The sequence below is a fragment of the Cetorhinus maximus genome, unplaced genomic scaffold, assembly GCF_964194155.1.
Source record: "Cetorhinus maximus unplaced genomic scaffold, sCetMax3.hap1.1 HAP1_SCAFFOLD_1702, whole genome shotgun sequence".
In the NCBI taxonomy this organism is placed as follows: domain Eukaryota; kingdom Metazoa; phylum Chordata; class Chondrichthyes; order Lamniformes; family Cetorhinidae; genus Cetorhinus; species Cetorhinus maximus.
The window spans coordinates 22,209-35,485 of record NW_027597642.1 but is presented as its reverse complement, the minus strand read 5'-3'; the positions used below and the strand labels follow the sequence as shown (position 1 = coordinate 35,485).

At 39.7% G+C, this 13,277-nt stretch overlaps 1 protein-coding gene across 1 annotated transcript; it reads right to left on the bottom strand.

The window, feature by feature from the left end:
- Nucleotides 1-386: 386 nt before the first annotated feature.
- On the bottom strand, nucleotides 387-13,057 carry LOC144676563 (uncharacterized). The gene is made up of 4 exons (XM_078536960.1): nucleotides 12,950-13,057; nucleotides 10,038-10,131; nucleotides 4,703-7,025; nucleotides 387-1,598 (listed from the first exon to the last, which is right to left on the bottom strand). The coding sequence occupies exons 1-4, from the start codon at nucleotides 13,013-13,015 to the stop codon at nucleotides 1,496-1,498; spliced, it is 2,586 nt and encodes an 861-aa protein (XP_078393086.1). The 5' UTR covers nucleotides 13,016-13,057; the 3' UTR covers nucleotides 387-1,495.
- Between the last annotated feature and the right edge of the window lie 220 nt (nucleotides 13,058-13,277).

The window sequence follows — 13,277 nt, the reverse complement described above, 5'->3', positions numbered from 1 at the left end:
CACTCCCTCCAGCACCCAACGAACAGTAGCAACAGTGTGTACCATCTACAAGATGCACTGCAGGAACTCAGCAAGCCTCCTTAGGCAGCACTTTCCAAACCTATGACCCCTACCATGTAGAAAGACAAGGACAGCAGATAGATGGGAACACCACCACCTGGAAGCTCCTCTTCAAGCCACACACCATCCTGGCTTGGAAATATATCACCATTCCTTCACCGTTGCTGGGTCAAAATCTTGGAACTCCCTCCCTAACAGCACTGTGGGTGTACCTACACCACAGGGACTGCAGCACTTTAAGGCGGCAGCTCAACACTGCCTTCTCAAGAACAATTAGGAATGGGCAATAAATGCTGGCCTAGCCAGTGACACCCACATCCCATAAATGAATTTAAAAGTAGTTTATTTAGTGCTGAATCAAAATGACATATGACATTGATTGTACAAGTTATTTATTGATTTCTGGAAGCATAGCATCAGATTTCCTGTTGAGAAACCCAAACAAAATCATCTTTATGATAGATTTTAGTGTAAGTATTACAGAAAGGAAAAATGCAGCAGAGGTTATGAATATTGTACATGGCTACTTCTACAATACATTAATCTTACCTAAATTCACTCTAGATTACATTTTGATCTTTATCCAAAATAGAGCACTTAAATAAAAATGTTTCATTTCATGTGAAACTCAATATACAAGTCAAAGTACAGATTAGATACAGGGCAATCCTTTCTGCTCTCCCTTCCCTCTCTCCCATTTGGTAAAGAAATTTTCATTATGATTTTTAGACTTATACAATGTAGACATTATAAGTAGATGGTACTGGTAAATTTAGTTATATAAGGATCATTTCATAAAGCCAGCTTAAACATAGACCATTATTTTATGCCATAAATATCAATACTTCATTTACAAAGTATAAAATACTCTAGGGATCAGACACATCATATGAGGTAACACATCTATTGGGAAAATAAATCACAATTTAAAAAATAATTAATTATTTTTACAGGATATTCTTTATTTGATTTTTTGATTAAGACGAGCTTATAAAATGTGTACACGGTAATGTAAAAATGAATATTCCTAATACTCCCATGATTGCAATTGCTACAGCATAAGATCAACAACTGAATCTGCATGTTAAAAGATACTGTGCTGGAACTGTGCTACAGGATTATGTAAATTAAAGGGTTTATGTATTATACAACACGCAAAGGTACTTCCAAAAAGCATACCTGTTAAAAGCATATGTTTTACATAAGGATACATACAATATAAACAAGCTGTAACATGCTACCTATTACTGGCAAAAGGCCTCTTCAGAAGTGTCACAAATACAAAGTGTACGTGCACACCAAGTGCTGATGTGCTCAAATAAATTGTGTGAAATTTGGATGGAATGTTGTCCTTGGAAAGTGAATAAAGTCAGTGTGAAGATTTTCAGACGTTAACTAGGCAAAACCCACGCTTTGGTTTAAAAAGAGCAGATTTTCATTTAGCTGTTGGAGGGTACACCACAGTTATTGGTTGTTTCGTGCCAGGCCGGATAGTAAAGGTCCTACCGTGAGATTGTGAAACTTGTGCATTCTGTGAGCTGGAAAAAAATGGAAGATTCATAAAAGCTTTTAATTTGCAAATGTAACAATTTAAAACCATAAGATAATTTCAAGCTCAGTACTATCACAAGATGATCAGATGTATCAATTACTGGTAACGTTGTGCTCAGTAACTTCACTGTTCCCTTTCATATCCAGAAGTCACTAAGGATCTCTCACATCAATTGATAAAGTACCTCAATATTCTACCGCTATAAATAACAATTGCCGTGTGTTGTTTCTGAGCAACCTCAATTACTAGTTGCAGTTGTGACTGTTCTGATCAGATCACTTTCTAGCAATCTCACTGGCGGCTAGTGATAGTTCTGTTTTGCTGCATTCAAGTCTGACAGAAGTTCAACAGCTCTTGTTGAATACTGATCTTTTCGTAACTGGTCCTCAATGCAGAGACACAAAGAACTTGAAGTAAACATTTCAGTTTATTTACTAGTTGTATTAATTTAACTTTTTAAAGCATTGGATCATTTTAGATAACATTTCCAAAACACACGTCATTGCAGGCATAAGGTAGAACTTTTAATTTATCAGTTATGTTTTAATTTATGACTACAGTGTTATACACAGAAAATAATCAAAACGCTAATGGAATGCTGGCCTTTATGTCTAGAGGACTAAAATATAAGGGGTAGAAGTCAGCTAAATAAACCATACCTGGGACAGGATTTTCCTTTCATCAGACGACACCCGTGGGTGGGCCCGGGAGCGGCCACAGGACAGACCACTGCCTGCGATCGGGCCCCAACCACGATTTCACACTGGCTGGCCAATTAATGCAGCATTCCAAACTTTTACCAGCCTTTTGTGTAGAAGTATTTCCTACTTGCAGTCCCGAAATGTGTGGCACTAATCTATCGACAATGTCCCTGGTCCTAAATTATCTGCTCCCCTTAATATCTTGAAAACTTAAATCAAATGTCCCCTTAACTTTCTAAATTCCAGGAAATAAAACACTAATTTGTGTTATCTCTCCATGTAATTTAAGCCTCGGAGTCGAAATATTAATAGTCGTTTGATAGTACAGAGCTTGAGTGTTGCTGAAAGCTGTGACAGCCATTCGCTGACTCATTCCTCAGGGCAATGCCTTGATCAATCAGGGTCAAGCTGTCCGGTTTAAATTTCAAACAATGCTTGGCAGTTAACTGTCAGTCACCATCAACACCACATGCCAACCGGTCAGCACTCTCTTCACATACAGTATAATCCGTTGTTGTCCCCTTATATTGGTATTCTTGCGAAGGTCAGCCAGCGTGAAACACGCGCCGAGGAGCTTGATGCTGCTGGGGTGGGGGTGGGAGGAGTGCGAGTGCAGGAGTCTGCGCATGCACAGGGGAGCGCGCGCTGAAAGCTCCCCGAGGGCACAGAGCTGCCTCAGGGAGCTGAAGAGTTGCGGACGCAAAAATAAAACATTTTAAAAATGAGAGAGAGAGAAACATATCCCCACGTGACTCAGTCACATGAAAAGGGACATGTTTAAATTAATATTTAAAATTTTATTTTAAATTACTGCTGGAAACCTCATCCTGTCCACGGACGAGGTTTCATAAAAAATCCAAAGGCCGTCTGGCCGATTTGCTCGCCCGCCAACCAAATGGTTGGGCGGGCAGCGAAAAATACAAATTAATTAGCTGCTTAATGGCCTTTATTGGCCTCTTAGTTGTCGGCGGGCGTGCTGCCGACTCTTGTGTGTGCCCGCCGACCATAAGGTCACGATAACATCGGGACACTCGCCCGAAGTCATCGCGTGTGATTTTACGCCTGGTTGGGTCGGATGCGTCCACCTGTGCGACGTAAAATCCTGCCCCTGTTGTATTACAAGTGGTCTGGGCACCACACTCTGAGGATATATTGGCCTTAGAGCAAGTGCATGGAAGGTTTACCAGAATAATATCTGCACTAAGGCTGAAAAAAAGAGGATATCTAAGCTTTTAATTTTGCACGCATCAGGACCTTCGCAAGAATACCAATATAAGGGGACAACAACGGATTATACTGTATGTGAAGAGAGTGCTGACCGGTTGGCATGTGGCATTGATGGTGACTGACAGTTAACTGCCAAGCATTGTTTGAAATTTAAACCAGACAGCTTGACCCTGATTGGTCAAGGCATTGCCCTGAGGAATGAGTCAGCATAAGGCTGTCACAGCTTTCAGCAACACTCAAGCTCTGTACTATCAAACGACTATTAATATTTCGACTCCGAGGCTTAAATTACATGGAGAGATAACACAAATTAGTGTTTTATTTCCTGGAATTTAGAAAGTTAAGGGGAAATTTGATCGAAGTTTTCAAGATATTAAGGGGAGCAGATAATTTAGGACCAGGGACATTGTCGATAGATTAGTGCCACACATTTTTGGGACTACAAGTAGGAAATACTTCTACACAAAAGGCTGGTTAAAGTTTGGAATGCTGCTACAAATAACAACTGATGCTGGATCAATTGTTAAATTTAAATCTGAGGTTTTTATTATCCACAGGTATTAAGGGATTTGGGGAAAGGTGGTTAAGTCACAGATCAGCCATGATGTCACTGAATGCAGGCTCAAGGGATTAAATGACCTACTTTTGTTCCTATGTTCTTTTTAACATAATTGGAAATGAACTAATTGGTCCTTAAAAAGGTTCACATTTAAATAGCACCTTTCACAACCACAGGGCATCCCAATGCACTTTTCTGCCAACAAAATGTAATCATTGTTGTCATGCAGAAAATACGGCAGCAAGCTCCCACAAACAGCAATAGGCTAATGACCAAATAACATATTCTTGTGATGTTGTTTGAGAGATAAATATTAGCCAGGTCACAGGGAATAACTCCCCTGCTCTTCTTCGACATAATGCCATGGGAGCTTTTACATCCATCTGAGGGGACAAGCAGAGCCTTGTTTTGATGCCTCGAACCAAATGCAGCACTCCCTCAGTACTGCAGTGAATCATCATCTGTAGCAGGACTTGAACAATTATTAAAAAGCTAAAGAGACAATAATAGAATTGAGTGATTTAGATAAACTGTAGACTTCCTTGAACTTTGTTCTTAAAAAGGGTTATTCTTTTATCCACTCCAGGACAAATTTGAACTCACCTTTTAGATGCCACATCAGAATGGTTGGTGCTTAAAGCTTGCACCTTAGACTGCAATTCATCGATAACTTTATTCTTCACTGCCAGTTTGTTTGTTGATGGCATGGTTTCTGTCTGCTGCTGTTCCATCTTGGGTACATTTTTTCCATATGCTTTAGAGATTAAATAGGAAGAATAACTGTGTGAATCTGAAACTTGCTTTGAATTGTGAAATTTTGCAGAGCCTCCATTCACCACAGTGCTATGCAGGAATGTGGGCTTTTCTGCTATTGAAGGCTTTTGCTGATCAAAGGTTGTTTTGATAGGAGACGACAAAGTGTTTAATGGCAACTTGTTAATGGAATAAGAATTTGTATTGATTAGGCTGTTATAGTGATTAGATGTTAAATGGTCAGCACTTTCATGAGTGGATCCGTGTAGAGAAAGTCCTCTCTTGTCTGAATTGGCAGAATATAGATTGTCAACCCCAGGTTCATCATTTACTATTCTTTCTGGCTGTGGAGAATAATCTCTATTATCATCATGGTTAGAAAATTCAAATGGAGGTGGCAGAAGCCCAAATGAGGGCTCTTCATTCTCTTCATCACTAAAACTTGGTGGAGGTGGAATCAGAAGTAAAGACATGTCAACATCTTTTTGAGAGTCTTCTGGCTCTGCAATTCTATGTGATGTTGAGTGGAGTGAAGGTTTTGACCATTCGTGACTTTTTTCAGTGCTGTTCAGAGAACTGAGTAAGCCATCGACGTGCTTGTGTTGTGCTGTAATATCTTCTACCTGTGGTATCAAAGGACGTTCTTTGTAATTAGTTATTGGCGTGATGTGGATTGTATGTGAATTTGTTGACTTTATGTACCGAGTACCTCCCAAGGATAAGCTTGATGTCTCTGAACCAGCTTTGTGAAGTCCTTTGTTTTTACTAGAATCTCGCTGCTTCGCAGCCATGAGAAGAGCCAGTGGTGAACGTGAATTAGCATTCTGCTCTGTGGAAGGGAGAGTTTGTTCTGGAAAAGAATCTGGAGTCTCTGCAGCTGCTGTGGCTGGTTTCTCGACTGGCTTAGAGCACTGAAAATCAAACATAGCATTTTCAAAATCCCTTGCCTTGGCGGATTTTGTTTTTTCCCCTGCTCTGTATTTCCCATATTCTATTTCTGAATCGGTGGCTGAAACAGGTGAACTACTGGAGAAATTCTGATTGTTGGTTGAATCATGAAATTGCATTGAACTGGTTTGCCGAAGATCCATGTTATTGCTCCAGTTCTTTTCTTTTTCATCTTGGATAGAATGATCTCTGGAACTACCAGAGTGTATAGGATGTATTCCATTATTTTGGACTGATTTAGATTGTTGCATGAGCAGGTTGTTCTTACGAGCTGGCTTCTGTGGCTTACGTGGAATGGAATCTTCTTGCACCTTACTCATACTTGGACGTTCAGTGCCTTCATTCAACACTGCCTTCTTGTGTGTGGAAGTAGTGAGGTTAATTCCACCAGTCTGGTCTATTGGATACTGGTCAGCATCTTTCATGACTATCATGGATTTGCTTTTATTTGGCCAGTCAGAATCTATTGAGCTTTCTGATTTGTTAACTGGTTCTGAAAATCCAAAAAGCTTTGCTGTTGCTTTAGGATTGAAAGTTGACGCAACCAAAGGCTGTGAAATCACTTCAGGAGATTCTGCCATATACAAAGATTGATTGTTTGAAACTGATATTTGTGAAGCAGTAGGAAAGAATTTGAAAGAAGACAGCGAATCCCTTTCAGGTTTTGGAGGAAAATTATGTTGCATCATATCCCTTTGCGGAGGGGGTGGTGGTGATTTTTTAGGATGTTTAATTTGATTAGATTTTGAAACACCATCTTGTCGAGGAGATTGGAGAGAATAATCGTTAGGTGGAAGCAAGAGGGGAGGTGGTATTTTTGGAGTGGATGGGGGAGATGTTTTTGTGAACTGGTCAAACTTTGAAAGAAATTTTTGAGGTGCTATTATTGGAGGCGATTGAGGAATCATATTTGGAGGTGGTGGTGAAAAGGTTGTTTCAGGAAGCTGGTAGTTTGGAGTAGGTCTTTGTTGCGATGCCATGTTTAAAGGTGGTGGTGGAGGCGGAGCCATCTTTGGAGGTGGTGGAACAGCCACTTCATAAGGCAAATGGGTCATACATGGATTTGGATAAGTATTTTGTGTTGGAGGTGGTGGAGGAGCCATTGGTGGAGGTGGTGGTGGAGCCATTGTTGGAGGTGGCGGAATCCAGTCATCCTCTGGCATGTTGATACTCGGTCCATAGTTTCCAACATTAGGTTTGTTGTTGCTGACTTTTACATCACCGCCTATATAATTGAAACATACTAATTATTCAAATTCATCTTTGGTAACAGGGTAATAAGTTTGATAATAAATCATAAAGAAACAAGAGGTTATCTGGAACAATCTTTGTTCCAGTCCTCCTGAGGTCCCCTCCCTGACCGCTTTTCTCTGGGAGACTGATGACGACTGTGTTAATGCTGCTCCCTGATTTTGTCCTGAATGGGAAATTTTTATCAACTTTGCTTCTAAGTACTTGGCTTTCTTCTGCCACATTCCCAGTCCATAGGTTTCTTCTCCTTTTTACCATATTTTTCACGTTTCTCTCCTTCTCCACTATTACATATAATCAACAGGGCAGAAATAGGCCATTCAGCCCAAATGCTCTATTACAGACATTAGCTTCCTCCCATCTTCCTTCATCTAATCCTATCAGCTATTCTGCTGTAACCATTTAGATCTCCCGAGTCCAACTTCTGTTTCTTTACTTCTCCCATCATCACCCATTTTTATCTTGCAACATTATCACTTTTGTCTTTAATTTATATAGATTTTTCTTTTCCCACCTACTTCCATTATTTTTAAATGTATTTCCATCCATTGTTTTATCTCTACCTTTTAGCCTTTTTTGATTACTTCACCCCACCCCACCCCCATTAGGGCTATCTGTACCTTGCTTGTCCTTTCTACCCTTAATTAGCACATTCCTCAGATAATATCACCACCTTCAACACCTCTTTGTCCTTTTGTCCGTGACATCTTTTGGTTATCTCCACCTATCACTGGCCCTCTATCCAGCTCTACTTGTCCCACCCCCCCCCCCCCCCCCCCCCTCCCTTATACTAGTTTATATTTCACCTCTATTCTATTTTTACTTAGTTCTGTTGAAGGGTCATTCGGACTCGAAACATTAACTGTATTCCTCTCCACAGATGCTGCCAGACCTGCTGAGTTTTTCCAGGTATTTTTGTTTTTGTTCATCATTTTGAGAACCTACTTCCAAATAATTTAAATTCTCAAGACCAGTGATCAAGTTGGTTTCCCTAAACTGCTCTCTTGCAGGAACCACAATGTGGTTAAGTTAAACATCACCATGTACATGGGGAGCGAGGCAAGATATTTTAATTGGAGCATTTATTTTCATCAGTTGTTTTGTTTGTGTGGAACCAATCATCTAAATTGATCACAAGGTAGTTCCTATGCTAGGGTCACTAAACAGAATTGTACACTTTCATAATGCGCAAGTCCTTGACCCCCACAACTGAAGAATCAGATTATTTGATTTTTTATTACAATGCTTTTAAGTAAAAACAAACTCATATTAAGCACTTGTTTTATTTTGTACACAACTGTCAGATTTTTCAATTGGACAAAACCTGTATTCATGGAGCAAGAGGTTATTTGTTATCATAGGTACTTTAAATTATATTTATTTGCATCTCAAAAATCAACTTACATGATTAGTTCCACACAAACAAAAGTGGTGAAAATAAGTGCTCCGATTAAAATATCTCGCTTAGTTCCCCATGTATAATGGTGATGTTTAACTTAGTGCAACATAGGAATGACAATAGGCTTTTCCCCCCAGTGTTTACTGAAGCCACAAATGCCAATTGAAGGTTCCTTATCTTAAGTAAAAAAGGACATTGCTAGAGTTTAAATACAAGAACTCTGGGTTCACATGTATTTTGCAGAACTCTACTCAAAAGAACAAGTCACCATATACATAAAAATGGATACTTTTGCCGCCAGTTATCTCACCTTTGTTTGTCCTTTGTAGGCTGCCTTCCACTACCTCCCCCAAGTGACTATTAATCTTCCAGGCTTGAAGTAAGCATCAACAGTCCATTTGACTGCAGCATCATCAAAACTGAGGCCAATAACTGAGGCCCTTCCTCAATACAGTACTTCACATGGACAGTGATCCAGAAGTAGAGAAACTTCCCAGTCTACTGTTCCCCTCCCTAATGTTGAGGCCAAGAGATAATTTTGGGAAGCTATAGTAAAATAAAATGAAGTTGCAAAGGGACAAGCTACGACAAAATGAAAAACGATGTCAAAAAATGTAAAGACTAAAGGAAAAAAAACAAACCCGAGCCTGGATTTTACACTCCTGTGCCAGCTGCGAGGGTGAGTGTGAAATAGCATGAATGGCTTTCCTGCTGGGTTCCCACTCATCCCAACCTCTCAGCAATTTTATCCTAGGAAGCCTGGAACGAGCCACCCGCCCTTGTCCCATTTGAGGCCCTTAAGTGGCCAATTATTGAATACTTAAGGGCTGTTTCCTGCCCAACCTCAATTTTTCGGCTGGCAGGAAGATTTCCCGGGAATGGGGGAAGCCCAAAAATAATCAGGTTTAGGTCTCGGGTGGGACGTGGAAAGGGGGTTGCCTCCATCAAAAAAGGCCCTTCTAACTTCTGGCACCCCCCTCCTCCCCTCCCCTTAAAGTCTGGTAACTGCTGGACCTCCCTCCCCAACCTTCCCCCCTCCCCCCCACCCCCACCCCCTTTGCCCCTGGCCTTTCCCCTGATACTCCAATCCCCCACTGTTCAACCCCAAGGGTTCCCTTACCCTCCCCACCCTAATACCTCCAAAATTGACCTTTTCCTAGAATGCCCGGACTTAGGCTCCAGGGACTGCATGCATTCCCAATCCTGTCCACTGCAGCTTCTGGCACGGCAGGGACTAGAGAGCTGCCAACCAATCAGATAAAAGACCTAGAAAACTGGTTTTCAGTCCAGTTTACATTGTCTTTGTGCCAGGCTGGGGATGGGGAGCACACGATCAAGCATCAGGAAAATCATCTCTTTTGCTTCCAATTTCTAAATATTTTAAATTAAATCTCCTCATTCTTAAAACCTTGATTAGTCTAAACGGCTTGACAGAATCAAATGAAAATCTCATCATTTTGAAAACCTATTCCAAATAATTTTAATTCTCGGTGGAGTGTGAAATGGCTGCGGGGCAGGTGGTGTCGTCGGGGATGTGTTCCCTGCCAACTCTTCGGCAATGCTAAAATGTTTCAACCCAACATTTACCTGCAATTACTGATGTTCTTGGAATTTTGGAAAACAATGCTCGGTCTGGCAGAGTTGGAGTTGGCACAGCAAACTTTGGACGTTCCTGGAAGGGCTGTAAATAAAAATGAATACATAAATTAAAAACAAATGAGTTGAGTAACTGCTCTTACAGATATGACATGTTAAACTGCTCTGAAGTTCTTAAATGTCTTATCATTCAACAACCTCTGTGAATCATAGTATTGTTTAAAAAGGTGAATGGAAATACAGGAGGAATTAATTTTTGTTTAATGTATTTCCATTTTTTAAGTTTAGAAAATCGTGGTCATTCATGAAGTTAATGTAAATTAAGAGCGGCCAGCCAATCTGATCCCATGAATTTCCCGCTGAGTGGGTGAGCGCATTTTGAACAATGAAAGTTTGAGGTTGAACTGAAAGCCTGTTGGACGATATACTGTAGAATTTGAGCTGTTTCCCTAAGCTCTTGTCAAATTTTCAATGGGAGATCGTCAGAAACTGCAGAGAAGTAGCATAAACAACAATTCTTTTGGGTTTCCCAAGCTTACAGCAGAAGATTGGGAGATAAGCAGAAATGTTTAGCACTGAACACAAAATTCATCCCACCACTGTGGATGAATAAATAATGAAAAAGCAACTCGAATGGTTGTTTAAGCTCCCTCCACATTTATGTGCGGCGTCTGTTTTATGCCTAAACACTGAATACTCAGTTTATGTTTACACTGGCACATTTAATGAGATGTTATTTGTTCTTTCCTGTTTTTCTGTGGATAATCACATGACCGAGATCAGAGTGGTAAATCAAGCAAATGGAAAATGATGCATTGGAATTTTTTTCTATCTTATTATTCTTGATCATATTCCATCTGATTGGGTTTATGCTTGTAGCAAACATACGCATATTAATCAGATAAGTTCCTTAGTCCTTTCCACAGTCCAACGAGGTGACTGTATAAAACAAAAACAGAATTACCTGGAAAAACTCAGCAGGTCTGGCAGCATCGGTGGAGAAGAAATCAGTTAACGTTTCGAGCCTTCACGGCCCTTCGGCAGAACTGAAGCATAGTCAGGAGAGGGGATAAATATAAGCTGGTTTAAGGTGGGGGGGCGGGGGGAGAGAGAAGTTGAGGGTGTGGTGATTGTGGAGATAAGCAAGCAGTGATAGGAGCAGATAATCAAAAGATGTCACAGACAAAATGATCAAAGAGGTGTTGAAGGTGATGATATTTGTCGAGGTGACTGTATAGAAGGTTGTCATTTACTTCACTGTGCACATTTTCTGAAAGGACCATCAACTTAGTCCCTTGGCTGTCCCCATACTGCCTTAAATTTTGAACAAAAACAAAAATACCTGGAAAAACTCAGCAGGTCTGGCAGCATCTACGAAGAGGAGCACAGTTAACGTTTCGAGTCCGAATAACCCTTCAACAGAAGGCTTTTGCCTTAAATTTTGATCTTTCAAATATTTATTCGCTTTCCTATTATGGATTCTGCTTCCTTAACCCTTTCAATCTTTTCATGATTAACTTATTACCAACTCATCAATTCACAGAAATTGTTTTTCCCTATTTATTTATCAAAACCCTTCATTATTCTGGACATCTTTGTACATTCAGGAACTTTTCACTACTCATTTTTCTTATACATTTGGGCCACATAAAGGAACAATTTATAATATAAAATAAACTGTATTGCAATTTACTTTCCAATTAACCAAATATTTTCTGCAAGACCTCATTTACTACCATGAGATCCAACTGAATGGGCTGGATGTTTGTTACACTTGCACACAGACTTTCTATAGGGATTTCCCACTGGAACTTATTGTAAATTAGACAGCCAAAAAGTGTAACACCCTCTACAGAGCAACTGAGACCGATGCAAACAGGGCAAGCAATTGATGTGATTGGTCAAGGCAATACACATTAAAGAACCATTAGTGAGCAACACAGAGTCTAAGACTAAGTGTCAGTTAGAATATTGAATTCAATGTCAAATCAGGTATGGAAAGTGAGATAGAGGAAGAAAGGATGAGATTACAAAAGAGATAAAATAAACAAAATTTTAAAATGTGTTTTATATCTTATTTACCTCTTCAACAATAAATTAAATCTGAAGGAATGAAACTCCACATCTGTAAAAATTAATTTTCAGTGCAGGCTAGGTTGTTTGGCGAATGTAGTTCATAACTGTCAGTTAAGTAGAGCAACTTTTAGCCTTTCAAAGTATTTGAATGGTGAGTCAGTCAGCAAAATATCACTGCTGTGCAATGTTTGGAGAAAATAACTTCTTGATTTCTGCATTTAACTGCATGCGCAATCACTGGAAGTTGTGGTGCAATTTCCACATAAATAATAGTGAATGCTGTTAACTTGACTGTTATTTTTACTGCAAAATCTGGTCCAATTGATCTTAAAGCAGTGAAGTCTGTATTAAAAATATTTAAATTTAGCCTGACAGATGCAGCAGATACTGTTTCAGTTCAACCACTGGAAACCATCCAAAATAAGTTCGGATTTTTTTTTTTGCACATTAAATAGTTCAGCTCATATGAACAACGCAAAGCACTGGAGACAAGCATCTCTGGATCCCAAATTGAGATGACAGTTCAGTGTAAACATTTTACCTCTCTTTCAGCAAAGTCAAAGGAACTAATTAATTTGTACAGGTCCTGCAGTACATCTTTAGATGACAAGCTTCTGTTGCAAGAACAACTGCACCCGCATTTTCATTTATGCAAAATCTAAAGACAATTAGCACCAGGAATTTAATATGAATCATCTCGTGTTTTTTTAAGGCCAACCTCAATTGCTGCAGGTGAGGTGACACAGATGGCCTTTTTTTGACAATAATAAATTTTGTTCCGACTCTGAAGCATTGTAAAAAATAAAGGAACTAAAACCAAACATTACAATGGCAAGCTTGACTGTTGGCCGCTGTTTCACTTTCGCTGTTCCAGAATCCATCACCGTATTCATCGCTCCTTTACTGAATCGAGTGGCTGCTAGGATCTCATCTAGTTTGACTGGAAGCAAACACAGGTGGCGAAACTCAATTAATGCAATTTTAAAGAACAAAGCATTTACTCAAAGTCTTAACTTCAGAAAAAAATCAGCTCCTTCACATTCTCAGTGATTCATCAATAAAATAAGTTGAGGATAATTATGGCAATAGCAACAACTTTCACTCAAAGCACCATTAACAGAGAAATGCTCCAAGGTGTTTCACAGCCATGTATTT

What these genes read in the sequence shown, in the direction of transcription:
- LOC144676563 (XM_078536960.1), bottom strand. Translation starts at nt 13,015, where the DNA reads ATGAATACGGTGATGGATTCTGGAACAGCGAAAGTGAAACAGCGGCCA. An exon ending in CAACAGTCAAGCTTGCCATT is followed by an intron (nt 10,132 to 12,949) that starts GTAATGTTTGGT and finishes TTTTATTTACAG; the next exon opens with CCCTTCCAGGAACGTCCAAA. An exon ending in TCTGATGTGGCATCTAAAAG is followed by an intron (nt 1,599 to 4,702) that starts GTGAGTTCAAAT and finishes ATTTTTTTCCAG; the next exon opens with CTCACAGAATGCACAAGTTT.